This window comes from Ranitomeya imitator, chromosome 2 (assembly GCF_032444005.1).
Source record: "Ranitomeya imitator isolate aRanImi1 chromosome 2, aRanImi1.pri, whole genome shotgun sequence".
Taxonomy (NCBI): Eukaryota; Metazoa; Chordata; class Amphibia; order Anura; family Dendrobatidae; genus Ranitomeya; species Ranitomeya imitator.
The window spans coordinates 602,872,690-602,900,008 of record NC_091283.1 but is presented as its reverse complement, the minus strand read 5'-3'; the positions used below and the strand labels follow the sequence as shown (position 1 = coordinate 602,900,008).

Sequence of the window (27,319 nt, the reverse complement as noted above, 5' to 3'; positions counted from 1 at the left end):
ATTTACTGGGTTAGATGCAGTAAAAATGTAGATACACAGGCGGTGTAGTTAGCTTCACAGGCGGGCTACTCCGCTGACGTGCAGAGACTGCTCATAGGCCCAAAACTATTTACTGGGTTAGATGCAGTAAAAATTTAGATACACAGGCGTGCCGACACTGCTCCTAGGCCCAAATCTATTTACTGGGTTAGATGCAGTAAAAATTTACATACACAGGCGTGCAGACACTGCTCTTAGGCCCAAAACTATTTACTGGATTAGATGCAGTAAAAATTAGATACACAGGCTTTCAGACACTGCTCCTAGGCCCAAAACTATTTACTGGGTTAGATGCAGTAAAAATTTAGATAGACAGGCGTGCAGACACTGCTCCTAAGCCCAGAACTATTTACTGGGTTAGATGCAGTAAAAATTTAGATACAAAGGCGTGCAGACACTGCTCCTAGGCCCAAAACTATTTACTGGGTTAGATGCAGTAAAAATTTAGATACACAGGCCTGCCGACACTGCTCCTAGGACCAAAACTATTTACTGGGTTAGATGCAGTAAAAATTTAGATACACAGGCCTGCCGACACTGCTCCTAGGCCTAAAACTATTTACTGGGTTAGATGCGGTAAAAATTTAGATACACAGGCGTGCAAACATTGCTCCTAGGCCCAAAACTATTTACTGGGTTAGATGCAGTAAAAATTTAGATACACAGGCCTGCCGACACTGCTCCTAGGCCTAAAACTATTTACTGGGATAGATGCGGTAAAAATTTAGATACACAGGCGTGCAAACATTGCTCCTAGGCCCAAAACTGTTTACTGGGTTAGATGCAGTAAAAATTTAGATACACAGGTGGTGTAGCTAGCTTCACAGGTGGGCTACTCAGATGACTACCAGACAATGCACTTAGCCCAAAAGGATTGGCTGAGCAAGATTACATCAAATGCTGTGACAAACAATTGTACAGCACTGGCACAGACCTGCCTGGCAAAAAGTGCTAGGAACTGCTGTAACCTACCCTGAAAAGGGCTGATATTACAACTAGTCCCGACTCCTGCCGACTCCCTAAACCTATCTCTCTGACAATTTGCTCACAATTCACACTCTTATACGCTATAGCGCCCACAGCAGCAGCGGTGCCATCTAGCACTAAGCTGCAGCAGTGAAGAAATGGTGGCGACGGGGCAAATGGTTGGTTTTTATAGGGCAAGGACATGTGACATACACAGCCAATGACACATGCCCTTGTGTGCATCACATGCTATACTGGAGTATCTGAAGAGGAATAACCTCATGACCCAATATCAACATGGGTTTACTAGGGACCGTTCATGTCAGACTAATTTGATCAGTTTCTATGAAGAGGTAAGTTCCAAATTGGACCAAGGGAACCCAGTGGATGTAGTGTATATGAACTTTTCAAAAGCTTTTGATACGGTGCCACACAAAAGGTTTATACATAAAATGAGAATAATGGGGATAGAGGAAAATATGTGTAAGTGGGTTGAGAGCTGGCTCAGGGATAGGAAACAAAGGGTGGTTATTAATGGAGCACACTCGGACTGGGTAGCGGTTAGCAGTGGGGTACCACAGGGGTCAGTATTGGGCCCTCTTCTTTTTAACATATTTATTAATGACCTTGTAGGGGGCATTCAGAGTAGAATTTCAGTTATCGAACAGAAACTCGAACAGCCAAATTTTAAGCAAATTGTTCAAGTTCAACGAACGACTCGAACACCGCCCAAAACAGCTCAAATTTGAAATTGGCGAACAGTTCGACTCGAACACCGCTCATCTCTAGTCGCGGCCTTCCCGCCGCGACCAATCAGCGATGCGGGCTTTCCGTGACAAACAGACGGAAGTACCCCTTAAACGATTATATAGATAGATGTTTCTTTAGATTTTTTCCACTCCGTAAATTCTGCATTACATAAGTTTATATGGAATGGGAAACCCACCTAAATTTAAGTTGAAACCCTAAGGGCTCATTTACACTGACCGATCTATGGCCGTAAAAGATTGTTGATCGACCAAATAGAAAGTGGTCATCATTCATTTAATATCCTGTTTAAATAGCCAGACCACTATAATGATGCACGCAAAATGATCGCTAATAGATCGTTCAGTGCACAAAGGCTGTGAATATTCTCGGCAAGACATGTCATGTTTACACAGGACATTGTGCTGCTGAGAATGATGATTTTTAAGCTTTTTCTGAGTTATGCTCTGTGATATACTCAGCATTATGCCCCACAATTGTGGATGAGTAATGTTTATTAAAATAAATATAAAAATATGTATGAGCAGTGATGCAAGATTTCAAAGACTTTAAAATATATTGACACATTCGTTTTTCTTATATTTTGCTGTCTATGTTCAAAGTTCATGTTTAATTTTTTATAAGTGATTATTTTCAGCTATATACTCTTAATAGAAATCATTGAGCCTGTCAAAATATGATGCATCTTAATTACATTCATATCGGAAAAAATATATAGAAAAATACAAATGAAAAATTGTAGCTCAACCTGCGGTGATACAGATATAAATAAGGACTTACGGTATGTTTAGATAAACCCGTTTGATGTCTGCATTCAGAGTAAAACAGACATTGTACAGTAAAATCCTTGTGGTGGGAGTGAATTGGTAGTGTGCACTCATCCGCACAGTTGGGTCTCACCATTAGGTCTGTATTTGAAGTCTCTTTCAAAAAGGATGAGAGCAGACTGCATTTTTCGTCAACATGTTGGCCTTGATATAAACTGTATCATGACTTCTTGGAACTCCAGAAGTGTATTATATCCTCAACCTTTTATTATCATTTATTTCCCTTCTCTTTCCTTTAATCTGTGTTTATTTTAGATTTCATAGTTTTGCTCTCAATATTTTAGGATTTTTTATGCTCTTTCCTAAGCAATATATACCAATGGCTGCCATATACATTAGACTAACCTGCCAATATGAGTTGGACCTTCCGACAGTCTATAGGGGCCTCATGACTCTTTGCCAACAGATGATGTCAGAGTAATGAAGGATACAGTATGTTGGATTTCTGACAGCTGATCTTTTTGTTCTCCAGAAAATAAATCACCACCAGAGGAGTCTGGCAGTGGCTCTATCATACAGAACACAGGAGCATAAGACCGAGCTGAGCGCACTTGTGTTTGGAGGACCCAGGACATATAGACCATTAGCTGAATAATCAAGTAGCTGACAACTATGTAATGTGTAAAAGGGCTTTAGTTCTTTAAATGCTAATTATATTTTTGTTATGGTTATGTACCCCCTCATTGTCTAACTGTATCACAAGTGTTTTGTAGATTGTGTTTTATTGTGAAAAATACCGAAATCAGTCTACTGCTAGTTCACCTTTATATGGAGCACTTCTACAGTATTTGTTTCTTACCCACAAATTTAATAATAATTTGATGATGAATAAAATAGTAGTTTCTTCTAGATGCCATAAAATGTTCACCACTGCTTTATAATAGCAGGCACCAAATGGCTCACCAAAATCCTAGAGTGCTATGACAGGAACAGTATGCAGGGTAAGGAAGTGTTATGCAACAAGGGATTTACCTGCCTGATCAGATCATCCCAAAAGAAAATGTGAGTAAATGACACAGATTTTGCTAATATGGGATTGTACACCCATGCAGTCAGGGCTTCCAAGAGCAATTTCTAAAGAATATACAGCATGTGATACAGTACCATAACCTTTAAGCTAAGACTACATGGCAACATGTGTCTTGTTAACAGTAGTTGTCTAAAAAGTCATGCAACCCAAAAACATTGTCCAACCTGTCTGCGACTTGCTGTGGCGTGAGTATTTTAGAGCTCTGATTTTTGGTGTAAATAAAACAGCCAAGTTGCAGACAAGTCACACACAAGTTTATGACAATTGTGTCCCATGCAACTTGTGACTAGCAACAATTTGGAAACATACGAGACTCTATGCCACAGGTCTCAAAGAGGCACCATAGGAAAATATTACAACCAATGTTCCCAAGTTGATTAAAGAGTTGCGCCACAGATGTCACCATGTAGCCTGATCCTCAAAGGATGAAGTTACAATTACCTTATACATAGATAAAACATTTGAGCTTATGAAAGGCCTTAAAGGGGTTTTCTGGTTGTAGTTTATTTGAAAAATAACAACAAACAAACTGGGCTTTACTCACCCTTCCCGGGTCTAGCACTGAGTCTCCTTGTCACAGGTTTACCATGACAGGGAAGAGCCAGAAGACCACAGCATCTGATTTCTCCTACTACTGCACTGATTAGAAGCACTTCACCTTCATATTAAATGGTGTAAATTTCATTTAGCAGTGCAGGGGTTAATCTGTTCAGTTGAGAGCTCCTGGAAGCTTTCCTGCATTAATGCTCAGCTGTACACTGTTAACCACTCCCATATAATCTGGTTCCTGGCTACAGGGCTGGCTCCAGGTTTTTGAGGGCCCCGGGTGAAAGAGTCTCAGTGGGCCCCCCCTTTAACACATACCACGATTCATGATCGTGTATAAACACAGCCATGTAGTATATAACACAGCCCACGTAGCATATAACACAGCCACGTAGTATATAGCACAGCCCACGTAGCATATAACAGCCCATATAGTATATAGCACAGCCACATATTATATAACACAGCCCACGTAGTATATAGAACAGCCATGTAGTATATAGCACAGCCTACGTAGCATATAACAGCCCACGTAGTATATAACACAGCCCACGTAGTATATAGAACAGCCATGTAGTAAATAACACAGCCCACGTAGCATATAACAGCACACGTAGTATATAACACGGCCCACGTAGTATATAACACAGCCATGTAGTATATAGAACAGCCATGTAGTATATAGCACTGAGATGTAGTATATAGCACAGCCCACGTAGCATATAACAGCCCATATAGTATATAGCAAAGCCCACGCAGTATATAACACAGCCCACGCAGTATATAACACAGCCCACGCAGTATATAGCACAGCCCACGCAGTATATAGCACAGCCCATGCAGTATATAGCACAGCCCACGCAGTATATAACACAGCCCACGCAGTATATAACACAGCCCACGCAGTATATAACACAGCCCACGCAGTATATAACACAGCCCACGCAGTATATAACACAGCCCACGCAGTATATAACACAGCCCACGCAGTATATAACACAGCCATGTAGTATATAACAACCCACACAGTATATAACATCATGTAGTATATAGCACAGCCCACGTAGCATATAACAGCCCATATAGTATATAGCAAAGCCCACGCAGTATATAACACAGCCCACGCAGTATATAACACAGCCCACGCAGTATATAACACATCCCACGCAGTATATAACAAAGCCCACGCAGTATATAACAAACCCCACGCAGTATATAACACAGCCATGTAGTATATAACAACCCACACAGTATATAACACAGCCCACGCAGTATATAGCATAGCCCATGCAGTATATAACACAGCCTGAGCCCACGCAGTATATAACACAGCCCATGCAGTATATAGCACAGCCCACACAGACGCAGGATAAAGCACAGCCCACGCAGTCGCAGTATATAGCACAGCCCACACAGTATATAGCACAGACAGCCCACGTAGTATATGACACACAGCCACCCATGTAGTATATAGCACAGGCCTGGGCCGTGACATAGTATATAACACAGCCCATGTACGTAGTATATAACTCAGCCAGCTATTTAGTATATACAGACAGTCTAGACTAGGACTACAACCAGGCTCACAGCAGGCTGCATCCGAATTCCCCTCTGCCCCCGCAAAGCGTTGGGACCAGGAACTTGGAGGAAGACTCACTCTTCACTCACTGCTTCACTTCGCCATTGCTTCCGTTCCGTTGTGGACACAGTCTGGGACCGGGTGCACCGTCCGTGCACCTGACTGCTGCTCCTGCCTCCTGCTCCTCTTTCTGCTTGGCACTGCCTGTGCCTGCAGCCGGATCTCTTCTCTGAGCTCTTAGGATGACGAGCTCTCACGCGACCGGAAGAGACAGGACAGAGCGACCGCCGGCCCGGAAGTGACTCGTATCCATGGTGATGGCGGCGCCGGTGGTGACTGGTGAGTATTGCAGCTGCGTGAATCTCAGTCCCAGGCCCAGCCCGGAAGTGACTCATTCTGCGTATCCATGGTGATGGTTCAGACTCCCGGAGGTGAGTATTCCTGTTGCAGCTGCGCACCGTAAATGGGCCACCCGTCTCGCCAGGGCCCCGGCACTTGCCCGGGTATGCCGGGTGCTGACGCCAGCCCTGCCTGGCTAGCACTCATTGTCAGGGATAGCTTATGCTGCATGGCTGGAGGTTGTTGTTGGTTATTATAGGAGAAGGTGGTTGGTGGGTTTATCTGTTACTGTTGCTAAGTTTTGAGTGTGGGATAATTACCTTTCTTCTCCTACTTTGGTTTAACTCCATACTCCACTCACCGGTGTTTACCTCTGTTGCTTATGTGTGTATATTTGTATGATTGGTATTTTTCATAATCCCTGTTAATATTACCTTGTTAGTCTATTTGTGTATTTTGGTACATTACTACTCCCTCTTCCCTGGGTGGGGGAAGGGTGCGGACTAAATGTGGACTCAGGAGCTAAGGCAAGCTACGTGGCCCCGGCGTCCTCACCATCAGAAGTAATCCGGAGAACAGGGCGAGCTAGGGGCAGCGTTAGGGACAGGGAAGGAGTCTCTAGTCCTGGGACACTCCTCTGCTGTTCTGAGTGTCTGTTATTGTCTGCATGGCTGACACCACATCAATAGCACTGCAGCCAGTAAGTAAGCCCAGGAGCTTTGTCCGAGTTAATAGCATGTGCTGCTCAGAGCCGTTAAGCTCAATTACTGGCTGCAGCATTGATGATGTCATTGCAAACAGTACCATACACTGGGAGAAGCAGAGGAGACTCTGTGCCGGACCAGGGGAGGTTTAGTAAAGAGAAGCTTGTTTTATAAAATAACCTACAGACGTAAAACAGGGGTTTTCCAAATTCAGAAAACCATTTTAAATAAAAGTACACCAAAATTGTTACACAAACCCAATTATTTTTCAACGATAGTGATGATTTCTGCACTGGAGATATTATCTATATTTGTATTTGTCTTCTTTGCCAACAAGCCTATGTTATGAAAACTTCCCATCTATAAAGTACAGAGTATGCCAGTAAAGTATTTGCTGCCCTCCAATTCTTCTGTCCCTAGAAGCTAAGATGATGATACATGTGGACGAAGAGCACTATTCTCAAGATGATGTAGATCAGATTTGACGCCTGTTGTCCTCACCTCACCAGAGTTTGAAAGGCTTATTTTTAATACCTATTGCTATAGCTTTCTTTTATTTCTCAATATGCTCGAGTATGTGCCCCTGAGCTTGTTGTTTTCCTATCCATGTGTTCTTTTAGTTGCTGCTCAATGGTAGAATGCAGCAGGAGAGCAGACTGAGCGTAATATGCATAGGACTGACATTATGAAGATGATAATACAATGCTGTGTTGCAGATAGAAATCTTTCTATAGCTGACACTAACCTGTTTCTCAGATGAGGCTTTGTCGAATGGAGGCAAAGCATAATGATGGCATACAGAACCAGAAAGGTTGTCCATAAGTTTCATCTCACCCTCTAAAGACCCCTGGATTAGTAACGATATAGTATCAAACATATGTCTTTCCTGTAAAAAGAAAAAAAGGTTAGGCTTAGGACTTCCTTCATTTTCTTTGAAATGTTTTCTAAAATAAAGCACATGAAAATCATTCAAAGGGAATCTAGCCATTGAAAATACAATAAATGCTGCAGGCAGCATGCTACAGAGCCAGAGGAGCAGCACAGATTGAGTCTTTTCCCATAAAGCTTTATATCAGTGTAACATGTCATTTTCCACATTAACTCCTATTCGTTCTGTGCTTAGAGGTCCAATCGGTGGCATACTCTTAAACTGACAGCAATCAGTATGTACACTTATACAAAGAAGGCTGTCTATCACCGATAAGACCACCCATTGGACTCCTAGGCTCAGTCGGAACAGCAGTGTAAATAAATTATAAATGTTTTTCCATAAAACTATATATTAATTTGCTTAAGTTCCCATATATAATGCCTGGATTGCATTTTATAAGGTTCTTTTTAAGAAGGTGAGTACTATGAATTGCTTTGGTTATCGGATATTGGAAGAAACCTTGTTGGCTCTGATTGCCTATTGTTTGACCTCTGGTCTATATATCCATAACATAAGGGAGCGCGCCAGTGTAAAATCATTGTTCTCCATGTGTTTTGTCACCTCTAAATATGCTGCTTCCTTGTACTCGTTCCCAACGGCAAAAATTAGAGTTAATAATAATTTGTCAGAGAGTTTCCCGCTGTTTAGGGGTACCAGGCAGGGGTGTCCGCTGTCCCCGTTGCTCTTCGCTCTGGCCGTGGAGCCGTTAGCGGCTAAAATAAGAGATGCTCAGGAGGTTAGAGGTTACATCTATGGTAGGAGGGAAGACAAAATTGCATTATATGCTGACGATATTTTGTTGTTCCTGGAGGATTCTGAAAGGTCCCTGTGCAATGCGGTTGCTTTGAGGAGTTTGGTCAGTTTTCGGGACTCACAATAAACTGGGATAAGTCTTGTATGTTGTTGATTGAGGGGGACAGTATGGACAGTGGAGAGAGGGCGATAACCACAAAATTAAAGATTGTTCAAAAATTCAAATATTTGGGTATTCAGATTGCTCTTCCTCTGACTACCTTTGAGGAACTGAATTTAAGTCCGTTAATGCAGAGAATTCGTACCAAGATTGCGGCATGGAACAAATTACATTTATCGGTGGTTGGTAGGGTGAACCTCTTAAGCAGCACAGTGTCAACATCTCAAAGGATGGGGGGAGGAGGCAGGGAGTGTGCAAATACCTAATAGCTTGAGGTTCTTACTACAGGCGGACGTTTTGAGTGACAGTTTGGAGGGAGGACAATTCAAAAAAATGGGTTCACAGGGGTGCACTATCAGATTAATTCACAGAGTATGGGAAAAAGTCAAACTCATTAGGGAAGTGAGTGGGTTCACCAGATTCTCGCGTATTTGGGACAATATATATCTACCGGAATTTAGGCAGAGGGAGGGTTTTCACTTTTGGTCTACAGCAGGTATTAAACGGCTGGGGCAGCTGATAAGTCAGGGCAGACTTAAAACATTTGAGGAGTTGCAGGAAGAATTTCAGTTGCCACGGTCTGAACTGTTCCAGTATAATCGTATCTCTCATGCTTATCAGGCACAGAATAAAAGGGGAGCCATAGTGGTACAGATTGATCTCATGCTCGACTATATCCTTAAGAATAGCTGCACGAAGGGGGCGATTTCAGAAATATATGGGTTTCTGCTTTTTTCTTTCCTGGAGAAATATCCCATCCGACCCAAAGGGAAATGGGAAGCTGAATTGGGAATAATTGAAAATGATAGATGGGAGTCGGTCCTAGAATATGTGCCCAAGATATCAATGAGTGAACCTGGCAGGCTATCACAGTTATTCGTAATCCATAGGGCCTATAAAACCCCTGACAGGTTGTTCAAGGCTGGGCTTAGGCAAAACTCGGAATGCCCTTGGTGCTCACAATCCCAGGCGGGGATATTGCATATGATGTGGCAGTGCCCTAGACTGTCCTCCTTCTGGATAGTTGTTTTAAATCGTATTGAACTGGTGTATGGATGTTCTGTCCCTAGGGTTCCACTGACTTGCACATTGGGATATGTGGAGGAAATTGTTACAGACAACATGTTTAAAATAGCTATTGCACGATTGTTATTCATTGCTAGGAAATTGATCGCCAAATTTTGGATTAGAGAGCAAACGGAGCATATACTTACTTTGGAGAAAAGTATCTACACTAAAAGGAATAAGCTGGACATCTTCCACAAGCTGTGGCAACCGTGGATGGACTTGAATTAGGATGATAAATGAGAATATAGGGAGCCTAGTATTCAATGGCAATATAACGGATGTTTATTCAAATGTTTGTATGATGATGGGAATTGGGGCGGCTCTGGCTGAGGTCTCTGGGGGTTGGGCGGGGTGGGGAGCTCTGGGTCAGGGGTAAAAAGTTATCTGTAAATGTTTAATGTAACATTGTCATGAGAAATATTCTGATTGTTTATTCTTTGCGGATAATAAAAATCTATCTGATAAAAAAAAAATATGCTGCTTCCGTCTTTTGTGATTTTTGAGTAATAACATTTCTGGCAGAGCGTGCCTGTTGAATAGTAACAATTTAGGAATGTCCTTGGTGGCAGCTGCAAATCTTCTTATCCCAATAATTTGAGCTTGCACTTTGGCTGTGACGTGCCTGGGCAAGGCATCCTCAAAGGACTGCCAGCAAGAAGTCATTTCTACAATGAAGAAACTGAAATATGGGTAAGTGCACATGGAGCGCCCCCAGTAGGGCAGCGGGGTACTCAGAGCCGGGCCCTTCGGTTCTCAAAGGGGGATGTCACGGTGGCTGACCCAGTCGGTGGCCCTAGGGGTATCCGTTGTAAATGAGGGGAAAGGTCTTTAAAGGGGAAATGTTCGTGACGCCACCTGTGTTATTCGGTCAGGGTGACCGACGCTGCTTAGGGGTCCGCTGGGGTGATGTTATGGCAGCTAATTGGTATACCTTCCCACAGGGGAAGTATGTCCCCAGGGCTTCCCAGAGTGTAGGTGGTGGATAGTGTGAGGCGCAGTGAAGAACGAGGACACAAGGTTGCAGTCTCTTTACCTTTTTATTGAAGGCTTCAGCATCCACAGTCCAGAGTACCAGATCACAGGGCAGGCAGAGTCCGGCCGGTCTGAAGGCAAATCCAGAGTCCCCTTATCCAGGTGGAAATCAGTAGCCTTCCTCTATCGCCTGGATGTTGTAGTACCTTACTGCTGAGCTTCTCATAAGGTCCTCACAACTGTTGTTGGTGTTCTAGATGATATGTCTTTCTCTCTGTCCCCCAGATGGATAGGAACAACCCGTATGACTGATGGCCTGAGGCTTTTTACAGGGACTCTAGCACGCCCCAGCCCCCAGAAGTTGCCACCATGCCTCCTTGGTAAAGGTCGGGCAACTAATATGGAAGTAGCTGTCCTGCCGGTCTCTGGAGCAAGGCTTGGAGATGATGACTCCCTCGGTGTTCTGGCTACTGGATCCTGCGCCTCAGAAAGGAGGCAGCCTTTTACAGGGCAGAACTCCTTCTGGTTTCCTCTCCTTTTGCTATGACCTTGTTTCTCAGTCTCTGCAACACAATTCTCCTTCAATGTCTCTTTCTTAGGATGCTGCCTTACGTTGGGCCGACGCAGCTCCGTGGCCTTCTGTCTAGGCCTCTGACAGGATCCCACCCCTGTCAGGGACCCACTACCTGAGTGGAGCTCAGATAGCAGCTCACTGGGTGAAGCCCAGTTCGCTTCTGCCTAACTTCCTATCCAGACCACCAGTTTTACCTAATTGTGAAGAGTGCCCTACTAAATAGGAGCATAGCTCCCCCTGGTGGGCTGGAGTGTGAAGCGTGTTGAATGGTTTGTGATACCTGGTAAAGTGATCTCCTTTATTGCCTTCAGATGTAACACCACTCCCCCTGGTGGAAGAATGACATTACTGCAACGACCAGGACCCTGGGGCGCTGCACACATAGCATCTTTTAGATGTCGGTGTACCAGCATTGCTTTTTGTTGTAGGATCATGTTGTAAGACAAAGCTGGTGCTGTTTTACCTGTATTGTATTTTCTGATGTCTTTTGCTGCGGTTTTGCCACCGCCTTTTTTTTTAACATTCTATATATAAAAGAAGAATGGTCAGGTCACTTCTTTTAGATACTTTATGGCTTTTGAATTCTGAAGTGCTTAAAAGAAGTGACAAAACATGTGCACAGCAAGTTGTTTTCACATTGCTCTGAATATGTTCACTCTTTTTGAAGGTTTTGTACTTTTACAGACGGGTTTCAGACAGAACCCACATAAAAAAAGAGACTGCATTGCTTTTAAGTACAAAATTTGAAGTGTGGCATAGAGGTAAAAAAAGAACATTGCTGTGATCTGGACTTGGTCAAAAGTTAGTGTTTGCTGGATTTCCTCAGAATCCCCCATTTCAATGCAATGTATGCTAAAGCATGTCTCATTATTACAACCCCCTTACATATGCAGTATTAGGGCACACAGACATTACACAGAAGAACTATATAAGCATACATATATAAGCATACTGTCATCATTCCTGCAACTTATTGACCTACAGTTAATTATCTGAGTATAAATTCTTACCATGGGATGTACTAATGACTGAGAGTCAACCTTATCTTTCACAGAATTCATGTATCCGTAAGGACTATCCTGAGTGTAGCTGAGGTCTCTCCCAGCCCATAGGAAATTGTCATTATCCGGACTCTGAATGTTCTGAATTTGAAATTCTAGCTCCATCTCAGCCTCAAGTTCAGCCTCCTCTTTGGCTTCTTTGTTGCTTTCTTCTAGATGTTTCATCAATACCGCAATCACCACATTGACTAAGACAAACTGTGCTGTCAGCACGAAGGAGACAAAGTAGATTGGGGAGATGACCGTGTTGTAACAGGTGGACTCCTCGTTGCAATCACGCAGTGTGTCCTAATTACAGAAATGACATTCATGTAATATTCCACATTAGTAAATATGCTCACCTACTGTGTCACATACTATAGATGCTTTTAGAAATGTATTTTTCTCTACAACAATCTCAGTCAGGATACCAATTCACATGATAAGTAGAACCACATAAATTAGAAATGTATACATTAGAAATTCTCAAACAATAAATAGAATAAAATTTAAATCCTTATTTAATGATATAAAGTTAAAAATGCACCAAGTAAATTAATATCAAGTTTTTAGTATAGGTGTCTTCTTTCAATAAGCACTATGCACCAATGGATGAAAAATGTATTTAAATGCATTTGAAGGTAGCCACAAAATTTATGCTGAAATTACATACATATTAATAGATCTAAAAGATAATGAGAGAAACACTAGGGTGGTAAGAACATGATTTCAAATGTCCTCCTGCTGGAATGGCACCAAGTCCAGACGCGTGTTTTGGCATCAGCCTTCGTCAGGGGCGTGGCATCCGGCCTTCAGGAGAATACATTTAAACAACGCCGACCCAATCAGAGTATTATGTTTAAAAAAAACACTGGATTAACTGCGGCACATAGCGACACACCCAATGCAGCCGGGTGCATCACACGCCACGTCAACCCTGTGGCGGGTAATGCGAGCGAACTCCCGATCACAGTGTTCCACGGTACTGTGCCCTGAAATAGTGTCTGCAAATTGACATTTTGGTTTTAGCTTTTATCTGAAGTCATATTTCAAGGCTTGTTAGAGGGTCAATAATGACTTTTAGGATTGCTACTTTTAATAGGTCGCACTAGAGTTCTAGTCCTCTTCTTCTCTGAAGAGACAATCTGCATATTTCTTAGAAGAAAATTGCAAGACTTAAAATTCTCCTCACTTTGGCATGTCAGGCTTGACTTGTCACTCTCCGCATGGAGAGACGTCGACTCTTGGACCTCCATCTAGAGTGATACACTTTCATAGTAGCTTCGAACATTGAAAGGGAATGAGTTTGATTAAATGTTTTGTCCATTAAGATAAATATGTAGAGTAGATATCATATAGTTATTAGAATTTTAACATTGTAGTTAGTGATGAGTGAGTGTACTCGTTCCTCGGGTTTTCCTGAGCACGTTCGGGTGGTCTCCGAGTATTTGTTAGTGCTCGGAGATTTACGGTAGTTTTCCTAGCCGCAGCTGCATGATTTGCAGCTACTAGACAGCTTGATTACATGTGGGAATTCCCTAGCAACCAGGCAACCCCCACATGTACTCAAGCTGGCTAGCAGCTGTAAATCATGCAGCTGCATCAACAAAAATTAAATCTCTGAGCAGTCACAAATACTCGGCGACCACCCGGGCGTGCTCGGGAAAACTCGAGCAATGAGTATACCCACTCATCACTAATTGTAGTTTCTTCTTTTAGATCCAAAAATCTTTACTTGAGGCTGCCATACATAAGTGTAAACACAGTCTTCTGCTAAGCAAGGTGTGTATGCTTTATGGTAGCTGCCATGAATGGGAGTTAATAGTTTAGAAATATTGCACTCTCTGGGAACAAATTATATAGTGTATTGCATTGGTTTCCAGCGTTATCGGGAAACCCCTCATACACATTAGACTAATGTCTTCTAAACTCGCAAATAACAACAGATTTGGCCTACAGTCTACTGGGCCCAGGGGGGGAGGGGAGCTGTACAGATTGCGTGTGTGACGCCGATTCAGCGATGTCTTCACTGGTAACCAGGGTAAACCTCGGGTTACTAAGTGCAGGGCCGCGCTTAGTAACCCGATGTTTACCCTGGTTACCAGTGTAAATGTAAAAAAAAAAAAATCAAACACTACATACTTACATTCCAGTGTCTGTCGCGTCCCTCGGCGTTCTGCTTCCCTGCACTGTCAGCGCCGGCCAGCCGTAAAGCAGATTACAGCAGTGACGTTACCGCTGTGCTTTACGGCCAGCCGGCGCTCACAGTCAGTGCAGGAAAGCACAGCGCCGGGGGACAGATACCGGAATGTAAGTATGTAGTGTTTTTTTTTTTTTTTTACATTAGCACTGGTAACCAGGGTAAACATCGGGTTACTAAGCGCGGCCCTGCGCTTAGTAACCCGATGTTTACCCTGGTTACCAGGGGACTTCGCATAGTTGGTCGCTGGAGAGCAGTCTGTGTGGCAGCTCTCCAGCGACCACACAGCGACGCTGCAGCGATCGGCATCGTTGTCTAGTTCGCTGCAGCGTCGCTAAATGTGACGGTACCTTTAGTCCTTTTCTTAGACTGCTGATCTCTTTAAACTCTCTTATCTCTAGAGAACAAAGAGAATACAGTAGTGCTGGACAGAGTAAAGGTACCTTCACACTGAGCAACTTTAGAACGATAACGACAGCGATCCGTGACGTTGCAGCGTCCTGGATAGCGATATCGTTGTGTTTGACACGCAGCAGCGATCAGGATCCTGCTGTGACATCGCTGGTCGGAGCTAGAAGGCCAGAACTTTGTCTTCACTTGTAACCAGGGTAAACATCGGGTTACTAAGCGCAGGGCCGCGCTTAGTAACCCGATGTTTACCCTGGTTACCATTGTAAAAGTTAAAAAAAACAAACAGTACATACTTACATTCCAGTGTCTGTCCCCCGGCGTCAGCTTCCCTGCACTGTGTCAGCACCGGCCGGCCGTAAAGTAGAGCACAGCAGTGACGTCACCGCTGTGCTCTGCTTTACGGCCGGCCGGCGCTGACACAGTGCAGGGAAGGTGACGGCGGGGGACAGACACCGGAATGTAAGTATGTACTGTTTGTTTTTTTTAACTTTTACAATGGTAACCAGGGTAAACATCGGGTTACTAAGCGCGGCCCTGCGCTTAGTAACCCGATGTTTACCCTGGTTACCCGGGGACCTCGGCATCGTTGGTCGCTGGAGAGCTGTCTGTGTGACAGCTCTCCAGCGACCACACAACGATCTAAACAGCGACGCTGCAGCGATCGGCATCGTTGTCTATATCACTGCAGCGTCGCTTAATGTGACGGTACCTTAAAGGTACCGTCACATTAAGCGACGCTGCAGCGATATAGACAACGAGCCGATCGCTGCAGCGTCGCTGTTTAGGTCGCTAGGAGACGTCAAACACCGGCAACAGCAGAACGATGCAGGAGCGATCCAGTGACATACTTATCGTTCTCGCTGGTTGTTGCTCCATGGAAAAACATTGCAGGCATCGCTGCTTTTGCTCTCAAACATGACGAATCACGCCGACCTGACGACCAAATAAAGTTCCAGACTTTCAGCGACGACCAGCGATGTCACAGCAGGATCCGGATCGTTGCTGCCTGTCAAACACAATGAGATCGCTATCCAGGACGCTGCAACGTCACGGATCGTTGTCATTCTTGGAAAGTTGTTCAGTGTGAAGGTACCTTAAGTGCTCCTGTGTATGTAAGACTCAGGCAAGATAGCTGCCTGCAGAACCATTGCTTGAGCAACAACTATCTAAAGTGTATGGGGAGCTTAAGCCTTCTGAAGTGAAAAAGAGTTGCCATCAGAAAAACGGACATCTGAATGAGTCCTAAGACTGGCGATTCAGATGTCTGTTTTTCTCGTACGAGTGCAAGCCTTGTTTCTCACGGATAAAACTCATACCTGTTCACATGTCCTTGTATTTTTATGGACAAAGTGATCGGCACAAAATCACAGAGACAAGTCTGATTTTGATTCGAGTCTCTGGTAAACCTTGCAAATTCCAGTCTACAGATCTGTGAAAAATCAAACCAAACTCGTGTGCTATCTGTGTGCTGTCTGTTTTTCATGGTCTTGAGGTTTGAGAAACGTCTATCAATTAATTCTTGTAATCCGAGAAAAACTGCTGAAACTCCTGTGGTAAAAACTGAAACAATGCTCAAACTCCGATGAAAAAATGAACATGAAAACATTGATGAAACTTGGACCACTTTTTGCGTACGAGAAATATCACTGACATCTGAATGAGCTCTTATAACTATAATGCGACTCGTGACTCTTGTGACCCTACAAAATCTAAACTGCAAAGCTATGTTGTGTGCCACAGAGTCTAGAGTGAAAAACCAAAATATTTTCTACATTTTTATGTGACAGCTCTTCACAGATTACAGTAGATTACTGGATTTCCCACCAGTGATAAACCCACAAATCAGTTTATCATGGATGCACCCTTCTAACAAAAAGGTGTCATTTTCTTCAATAGGAGCTGAGTTGCAGTACGCTAGAGCACCAACAACACAGAGCATAGATCTATGATGTTTTGTCTTAACTTATATCTTTCCGTCCTAAGACAGTTCACTGAGAGGTATCTGTGGGACTCCTGCAGATTTACCCATCTCCTCTTCTCATGATGTTATTTATGAGATATTGTAATTTCATTTATATCTTAGGCCTGGTTCACATGAGCATAAAACAAAAAATTTGTTCAGAGTTTCACTCAGAAAATTGGGATGATTATTTCCACACCTGTGATCCGTGTACGATCATTGTTTTTTTTTTTGTTTTTTTACAGCAGCAGCTATTAACTCCTTCACAACGTTGGGATTTTGCTCCCCTACTTCCCAAAGCCATAACTTTTTTATTTTTTTATTGAATGGCCAGTGTGAGAGCGTTTTTTTTGCGGGATGAGTTGTACTTTTGAATGGTGCATTGATTTTACCATAATAGTGTACTGGAAATTGGAAAAAAATTCCAAGTGCGGTGCCAAAAAAGTGCAATTCCACAATTTTTTTTTACCATGTTTAATAATTGCTAAAACTGACCTGCCATTATTATTTTTAAGGTCATTTTGAGTTCGCAGATGCCAAACATGCATTGGTTCTTTTTAATTTAACCCATTAGTGACGGAGACAATTTTGACCTTCATGACCGGGCCAAATTTTTGAAATCTGATTAGTGTCACTTTATATGGTAATAACTCTAGAACATTTCAATGGATCCCGGTGATTCTGAGGCTGTTTTTAGTGACATAAAATATCAAAAATGTTACAAAAAGTTTAAAATTTCGCAATTTTTAAACTTTTAACTTTTATGCCCTAAAATAAGATAGGTATACCACACAAAATCATTAATAAATAACATATCCCTCATATATACTTTACATCAGCACAATTTTTTATTCGGAAGTTAGAGGGGTTCAAAGTTGATCAGCAATTACCGTATATACTCTGGTATAAGTCGACCCGAGTATAAGCCGAGGCACGTAAATTTGCCACGAAAAACTGGGAAAACTTACTGATTCGAGTATAAGCGGGGTATGCATTGTCCCCTCATCCCTATCCTGGTATGCATGGCTCCCATCCCTGTCCTTTTATGCATGGCTCCCCATCCCTGTATGCATGGCTTCTTATCCCCATCCTTGTATGCATGGTTCCTTATCCCCTATCCTTGTATGCATGGCTCCTTATCCTCCATAATTGTATGCATGGCTCTTTATCCCCTATTCCTGTATACATGGTTCCTATTAAAAAAAAAATCCTACTTACCTTCCCTGCGCACCCTCACTGCATCTCATTCTGGCGCCAGCAGCTCTTCCGGCCTAGCGATCACATGTCCCCACTCATTAAGGTAATGAATATTCACTCCACGCCTATGGGTGTGGAGAGAGGTGAATATTCATTACTTTAATAAGCGGGGGACATGTGATTGCTCGGCTGGAAGAGCTGCGTTGCCGGCCGAAAAGAGATGCAACGAGGGCGCGCAGGGAAGGTAAGTAGCATGTGTGCTGGAAGTCGGTGGCTGTGGCTGTAACTGTGTGCTATAAGAAAAATGAATATTCACTGCCAGCGCAGTGAATATTAATTTCTCTTTAGCAGTGGGCACAGGCTTTAGCTGCAGCTGCTGGCTCCTGCCTAAGTGACCTGCTGCTCCGCCGCTCCCCCTCCCCCACCATCTTTCTGGGACAATGACTCAAGCATAAGCCGAGAGGGGCATTTTCAGCACAAAAAATGTACTGAAAAACTCGGCTTATACACGAGTATATACGGTACTAAATTTTCCAACAAAATTGAGAAAACTATTCAAAGTGACTTTGAACATTTGAAGTGACTTTGAGGGGCTTATATGACAGAAAATACCTAAAAGTGACACCATTCTAAAAACTGCACCTTTCAAAGTCCTCAAAACCACACTCAAGAAGTATATTAACCCTTCAGGTGCTTCACAGGAATTAATGGAAAGTAGGAGTAAATAAATAACATTTTACTCTTTTTCACCATAATTTAGCTTTAGCCCCCAAATTCTTTCTTTCAGAAGGGTAATAGGAGAAAATCGACCCAAAATTTGCAATTTCTCCAGAGTAAGCTGATACCCCTTATCTGGGGGAAAACTACTATTGGAGCACACAGCAAGGCACGGAAGAGAAGCAGTACCATTTGACTTTTTAAACACAAAAAACGCAAAAATAACTGGAATCGATAGCAGATGCGATGTCGCATTTGGAGAGTCCCTGATGTGCTTAAACAGTGGAAGCCCCCACATGTGACCCCATTTTGGAAACTAGAACAGGAATCTCTCAAGGATTTTATCAAGGGGTATAGTAAGGATTTTTAACCCAAAGGTACTACACAGAATTTGATAGCATTAAATAATTTTATTGAATATGTCGTCATTAGTGTTAAGTGCAAGTGCTCGCTACTCAAGTTTGAATCAGGGTGCTTGGGTATGCACCAAGCCCAACCAGAAAACCTAACCCTAAGCCCAAACCTAACCCTAAGCGCAACCTGAATCCAAATCCAAGGAATGAAAGGATTAAAGTAATAAAATAAAAAAAATTAATCTGTCTAAGAGGATGACATGGGGAGAGTGACATACTAATTTTTGGTTTTGATCACTGTGATAAGCTCTATCACAGTGATCAAAAGGAAGCAATAGAAGAAATTCCTGTTCTTGCCGTGCCCGCTGTTTTTTTTTTCTAGGAAGAGGAGGCGGAGGGCCGGGAAGTGGAGCAAGAGGGCCCCGAGGATGACAGAGGGACCAAGGGGAGGGGCTTGGGGATTCTATCTCCTCAGATATGTATATCATGTCAGAAGAGAGATAAATGTTTTTAATAGCTGGCACACTTTTTTTTCATTGTCGTTATTCATTCAACGGCGATCACGTGATCGGGGAACGGAAAAACTGTCTTTGATTGTGTTCTCTAGGGTCTTAGCTACTGAAGCTGAAACCCCGGAGATTTTCTGACTCTGGGGGGTGCAATGCGAGAATAAGGGACCTTAGCTGCCGCTCTTTTAATGTGTATCAGTGGTCATTATGGGGTTAAGTGGTGAGCAGACTTTTTATCAACAGCATTTTGGCGTAATTACGATGTTTTGATCAGCTATTACTATTGCAATGTTGCGGCAACAGACATTTTTTTCTCGTTATAATATTTACCCATCGGATTAGTTGTGTTTATTCTTTGATAGAACAGGTGTATCTGAGCAAAGCAAAACTAAAGATTTGTATTTTTTTATTGTTTTGTTTGAACGGGGCAAAAGGGGGTTGATTTGAACTTTTTTAATTTTGTAAATATCTTTAAAAACATTGTTTTTCTACTTTTTACTTGTTTCAATAGTCTCCTCTTCTGATTGCTGCAATGAACGCCAGCCATGGGTTCTGCAGCCCCCCTACAGACCCCTGGTTGTCATGTCACCCATCAGCGCCCCGCGATCATGTGACAGGGTTTGTGACGTGCTTTCTGTTAGAGCAAGCTATATGCCCGTCAGTGATTGACAGTTGCATTTAACAAATCAACTATCATATGTCGGAAAAGATGCAGGCTCAGTGTCGGAGCCCGGATTAAATGCCAGGAAAGGGTTAACCATTTACAAGACCATTTAGGCTATGTGGACACAATGCATTTTTGATACTTTTTTACGCGTGTAAATGGTCCAAAAATGCAATGGGATACTTATGCAAGGTAATGCAAGGACAATCCTGAAGTGTTGTGCACATGATCAGTAAATTTCTGTCCATATTTGCAGCGTTTTATTTTCTGCAGCATGTCAATTCTTTTTACGTTTCTACAACGTTTTTGACTCATTGACTTCAACTGAGTCAGTCAAATCTTCAGCAAAAACGCAGGTGTAAAAAGGTTTGCATATTTGCTGCTTATTTACTGCAGATTTGCTGCCAAAAACGCTGTGATTTGTCAAAGGAAATGATGTCAGAGGGCGGAAGAGCCTGTGGGCAGAGAATATGTGTGTGTGTGTTTATGTGTGTAGGGGGAGAATATGTGAGAGTGTCTGTCTGTGTCTGTATGTGTGGGACTACTAGTCCCATCTGGCTACATCTTTTGTCACTTGTAACAGAGACAGCATGCGCCGATGATGGGTGAATATTCCTACCATCCGGCGGCTGTGTTCAATTGTAAAAGAAAATCAAATCATTTACATCATTACATACATATTCACATACAAAATACATACTCACTGAACGCCTAATCCCTGATGCCCATGTCTCCTGAAAACAATAAAAAATAATAAACCAACATATACTCACCTTTCCGCCATAGTACATTTAATACCGAGTGTCCCACGTCGATCTCGATCGGCTGCTGACGATACACTAACAAAAGGTGATCACTCCTACAGTGTATCACTGAGCCGCTGTGAGAGTTCACCAGAGTTCATCAGCTGATTAGCTCCAGTGCTCTCACTTACTGCACCACTGAGTGGTAAAGTTCTCACACAGTGGTAGTGCCGTGAGGAAGAGCACCTGAGGTGATGAACTCCGTTGAACTCTCATGGCAGCTTAGCGATACACTGCGGGAGTGATTACCTCCTGTTGGTGTATCTCCGGAGGCTAGGTAGAGCGGTCACATCTCCCGATGTGACTGTTCTATACGTGAGATCGCCGTGGGACACTCGGTATTAAATGGACTACGTCGGACAGGATAGTATTATTTGTTGGTTTATTATTTTTTGATTGTTTGCAGGAGATGAGGGTGTTGAGGATTAGTTGTTCAGTAAGTATGGTAAATTTAGATTCAATAAAGGAGTCTGTCATTATTTCAAATACAGGACTTTATTTTGGGTGTCTGCATTTTATATAATATCACTATGGGGCTAGAAATGGTTAGGTGTCTTATAGATGCCTCTCCATTACTAACCTGTGGGCTTGATGTTACCTGACAATACAAAGGTGACAGCAAACACATAAATATGAACCCCACTTGCCACTGCTACAGGTCAAATGGAAAGAGCGAGGCTAAGTGCCAGAATTGACGCTTCCATAAGATGCGCCATTTCTGGGGCAGCTGAGAGTTTATGTTTTTAGCCTGGGGGTGCCAATATCCATTACCCCTTCCCAGGCTATTACTATCAGCCCGCAGCTGTCTGCTTAGCTTTTGCTGGTTCGATTTTATAGGGGGACTCCATGTCAATTTTTTTCTGGGGTTCCCCTGTAAACTGGCCAGTAAAGGCTAAGCAAACAGCTGTGAGCTGATATTATTAGCCTGGGAACCTTTGGATATTGACTCCTTACCAGAAAATTAACATCAGCCCTCAGCCGTTGGCTTTCTCTCTGCTGGCTATGAAAATTATGCGAGAGCCAACTCAATTGCTTTTTTTAAATTTTTTTAAAAATAAACAGATATTGCATTTCACGCAGATTTCTGACATTTGCTCTTTTGTTACAGCATATGTAGGTTAATTATGTTAATGCTCCTACATAGGCTGGTCTGTGTGTGTGTGTATGTGTGTGTGTGTGCCTTTATTTAATATCAATGAGGGTGTCTGGCTGAAGAGGTTGAACAAGAAAATGGATATCACAATTGTTTTTTTCTTTTTTTTAATAATATATCATTATTTAGCGCTATGGATTTCCAAAATGCATGAAAAAACCACATGCAAAAATGCATAAAGAACGCATAAAAAAGCATGTATTTTCACTGTGGTTTTTTGCCAAGAGATGCAGAAATTTCTGCAAGGAAATACGCAACGTGCGCACATAGCCTAAAGGTATCTTCACACTAAACGACGCTGCAGCGATCCAGACAACGATCCGGATCGCTGCAGCGTCGCTGTTTGGTCACTGGAGAGCTGTCACACAGACCGCTCTCCAGCGACCAACGATGCCGGTAACCAGGGTAAACATCGGGTTACTAAGTGCTGGGCCGCGCTTAGTAACCCGATGTTTACCCTGGTTACCATTGTAAAAGTAAAAAAACAAACGCTTCATACTTACTTTCCGCTGTCTGTCCCCAGCGCTGTGCTTCTCTGTACTGGCTGTGAGCACAGCAGCCGGAAAGCAGATCGGTGACGTCACCGCTCTGCTTTCCGGCCGCTGTGCTCACAGTGAGTGCAGGCAGGAAAGAACAGCGCCGGGGACAGACAGCGGAAGGTAAGTATGAAGTGTTTGTTTTTTTAACTTTTAGGATGGTAACCAGGGTAAACATCGGGTTACTAAGCGCGGCCCTGCGCTTAGTAACCCGATGTTTACCCTGGTTACCAGCGAAGACATCGCTGAATTGGCATCACACACGCCGATTCAGCGATGTCAGCGGGAGAGCCAGCGACCAAATAAAGTTCTGGACTTTCTGCAGCGACCAACGACATCACAGCAGGATTCTGATCGCTGCTGTGTGTCAAACTGAACGATATCGCTAGCCAGGACGCTGCAACGTCACGGATCGCTAGCGATATCGTTTAGTGTGAAGGTACCTTTAGAGTTTCCTAAGTTACAGACCTGCAATGTACCCCTAAAAATCGGATGCTTATACTGAGACTCCGATTTTTACACATCCATACACTTGAATGGGTCTCCTCTGCTTCATGGATGAAACGAGTGCATCTTGCTATTTTTTTTTTCACACGCAGATTCGATCAGTTTGAATAATTGATCATCTACACTGCCCTATGGAATAACATTGGTCCGAGCGCTGTCCGTTTTTTCACAGACAGCACTTGTCATTGTTTAGGAGTTATAGGGCACTTTTTGAACTGACTGTACAATTGTTTATTGTCTGTACAAAAGGACTAACAGAAATGCTAATAATATGATGCAGAAAATATATTATTTATGAAAATTTGCAAAATATGAACTTCCAATGACGGCTTTTAAACATTTCCATTTCTTTCCCTCAGGACTGACTGAACTTCTATAGAAATAACTCTTAATGAGGAAAGCAAAATATCAGGGGAAATGTTCAGTAAGAAGTAAGGGTTCCCCTATGCAGTTAGAAATTGCACTGCAGAAATCAGGGACTTCCAGTACTGAATCATTAAAATGCCATAAAAGTTTAGTCTATGGATCCCTATCCCTGATAAACCCAATTATAAGAGCAGAATAATCTCGTCATACCATGGGGATTATTTCCATAGAGGGGCACAAGAAGAGAATAGAAACACTAATGGAACCTTGTTTCAGTGAGTTATGTATTTTCAACCCATTTACAGTCTGTAATAATCTCCAACTGAAGGGGACATACATGAGATCTGTCCAATATTAGTGTATACCGTACAGCTAAATCATTCAGTCTAACATCAGTGGGAACTGAGAGATGCTGGATTTTCAAATATTCTTTAAAATTGGAATTCCATTGAAAAGTGCTATGTACTTGTTGCCAAAAACCATGCAAGAAAAAGGATCCCACACAGAATGTGGCAAGTGTTGCATCTTATCCACAATCTATAATCGTCTAAGGGGCACCTCCGTCTGTTTGTCGGTTTGTCTGTCTGTCTGTTTGTCTGTCTGTCATGGAAATCCCGCGTCGCTGATTGGTCGCGGCCTAGTGGCCGTGACCGATCAGCGACGGGCACAGTCCGGCCACGAATTCGCCCCCTTCCTACTCTCTGTCAGTGCCCCCTCCATACTCCCCCCAGTCAGCGCTCACACAGGATTAATGGCTGCGTTACACCGCGTTATGCCTATGCAGCATCAATAGTAAAAACGTCTAAAAATTTAAAATAACATTTAAAAATAATTAAAAAAATAAAAAATCATTATATACTCACCTTCCGGAGCCTTTGCCACTCCTTGCGACGCTCCGGGCCATGCATTGCGGTCTCGCGAGATGATGATGTAGCGGTCTCGCAAGACCACTACGTCATCATCTCGCGAGACCGCAATACATTCTTGGGACCGGAGCGTAGCGAGGAGCATCGCTAAACGCCTCGCCTGGATCCGAGGGCTGTCGGAAGGTGAGTATATAACTATTTTTTATTTTAATTCTTTTTTTTAACAGGGATATGGTGCCCACATTGCTATATACTACATAGGCTGTCTTATATACTACATGGGCTGTGTTATATACTGCGTGGGCTGTGTTATATACTACATCTCTGTGCTATATACTACGTGGGCTGTGCTATATACTACATCGCTGTGCTATATACTACGTGGGCTGTGCAATATATTACGTGGCTGGGCAATATACTACGTGGCTGTGTTATATACTGCGTGAGCTGTGCTATATACTACGTGAACTGTGCTATATACTACGTAGCTGTGCAATATACATGGCTGGGCAATATACTGCGTGGCTGTGCTATATACTACGTGGGTTTGTTATATACTGCGTCTCTGTGCTATATACTATGTGGGCTGTGCTATATACTACGTAGCTGTGCAATATATTACGTGGCTGGGCAATATACTCTGTGGCTGTGTTAAATACTTCCTGAGCTGTGCTATATACTACATGGGCTGTGCTATATACTACATGGCTGTGTTATATACTACATGGCTGTGTTATATACTATGTGGGCTGTGTTATATACTACATGAGCTGTGTTATATACTATGTGGCTGTGTTATATACTATGTGGGCTGTGCTATATACTACATAGCTATGCAATATGCATAGCTGGGCAATATACTATGTGGCTGTGCTATTTACTACATGGCTGTGTTATATACTATGTGGCCTGTTAAGACCTGGTGGTTAGGAGCACCCGGAACGACCTGATGGTTAAACTCACACAGGACGAGCTCTGGGAAGTGGGAGCTCTGCCGACCGCAACCCCTAATCCTATCACACAACTAGAAATAGCCGTGGAGCGTACCTAACACGACCTAGACGCCTCTTCACAGCCTAAGAGCTAACTAGCCCTAAAGATAGAAAATAAAGCCTACCTTGCCTCAGAGAAATTCCCCAAAGGAAAAGGCAGCCCCCACATATATTGACTGTGAGATAAGATGAAAGTCACAAACACAGAAATGAAACAGGTTTTAGCAAAGGGAGGCCAGACTTACTAAACAGACTGAGGATAGGAAAGGTATCTTTGCGGTCAGCACAAAACCCTACAAAAAGACCACGCAGAGTGTGCAAAAAGACCTCCGCACCGACTCACGGTGCGGAGGTGCCACTCTGCATCCCAGAGCTTCCAGCTAGCAGGGCAAGATCATGATAGCCAGCTGGACAAGGAAGCAATGAACAAATAAATAACTAGCAGGGACTTAGCTTCTGCTGGAGTAGACAGGTCACCAGAAAGATCCAAGAGCGAACTGAACCAGTACAAGAACATTGACAGCTGGCATGGAGTAACGATCTGAGTGGAGTTAAATAGAACAGCCAGCCAAAGAATAAACCACGTCACCTGTGGAAGGAACCTCAGAAGCAGCAGCTTCACTCACAGCCACCAGAGGGAGTCCATGGACAGAACTCGCCGAAGTACCATTCATGACCACAGGAGGGAGTTCGATAACAGAATTCACAACAGTGGCCTGTGTTATATACTAAGTGGGCAGTGTTATATACTATGTGGGCTGTGCTATATACTACGTGGCTGTGTTATATACTACGTGGCTGTGTTATATACTATGTGGCTGTGCTATATACTATGTAGCTGTGCAATATACATGGCTGGGCAATATACTACGTGGCTGTGCTATATACTACGTGGGCTGTGTATATACACTACGTGGGCTGTGTTATATACTATGTGGCCTGTGTTATATACTACGTGGGCTGTGCTATATACTGCATGGGCTGTGTTATACACTGCGTGGGCTGTGCTATATACTTCATGGGCTGTTATACACTGCATGGGCTGTGTTATATACTACGTGGGCTATGCTATATACTACATGGGCTGTGTTATACACTGCATGGGCTGTGCTATATACTACGTGAGCTGTGTTATACACTGCGTGGGCTGTGCTATATACTACATGGCTGTGCTATATACTACGTGGCTGTTCTATATGCTACGTGGGCTGTGTTATATGCTACGTGGCTGTGCTATATACTACGTGGGCTGTGCAATATATTACGTGGCTGGGCAATATACTACGTGGCTGTGGTATATACTGCGTGAGCTGTGGTATATACTACGTGAGCTGTGCTATATACTACTTAGCTGTGCAATATACATGGCTGAGCAATATACTATGTGGCTGTGCTATATACTACGTGGGTGTGTTATATACTGCATATCTGTGCTATATACTACGTGGGCTGTGCTATATACTACGTAGCTGTGCAATATATTACGTGGCTGGGCAATATACTCTGTGGCTGTGTTAAATACTGTGTGAGCTGTGCTATATACTACATGGGCTGTGCTATATACTACGTGGCTGTGTTATATACTACGTGGCTGTGTTATATACTACGTGGGCTGTGTTATATACTGCATGAGCTGTGCTATATACTACATGGCTGTGTTATATACTACGTGGGCTGTGCTATATACTACGTAGCTGTGCAATATACATGGCTGGGCAATATACTACGTGGCTGTGCTATATACTACATGCATATACTACGTGGGCAGTGTTATATACTATGTGGGCTG

General features: G+C 43.1%; 1 protein-coding gene across 3 annotated transcripts in view; it reads right to left on the bottom strand.

The window, feature by feature from the left end:
* The window catches only part of CACNA1G (calcium voltage-gated channel subunit alpha1 G), a 501,367-nt gene that overhangs the window by 60,480 nt on the left and 413,568 nt on the right, over window positions 1-27,319 (bottom strand). For all 3 annotated transcript variants that reach the window (XM_069752407.1, XM_069752406.1, XM_069752405.1), the window contains 2 exons: window positions 12,267-12,605; window positions 7,544-7,684 (listed from right to left, as the gene is read on the bottom strand). In XM_069752407.1, the coding sequence (XP_069608508.1) occupies window positions 7,544-7,684; window positions 12,267-12,605 (480 nt within the window). The remainder of the gene's footprint in view (window positions 1-7,543; window positions 7,685-12,266; window positions 12,606-27,319) is intronic.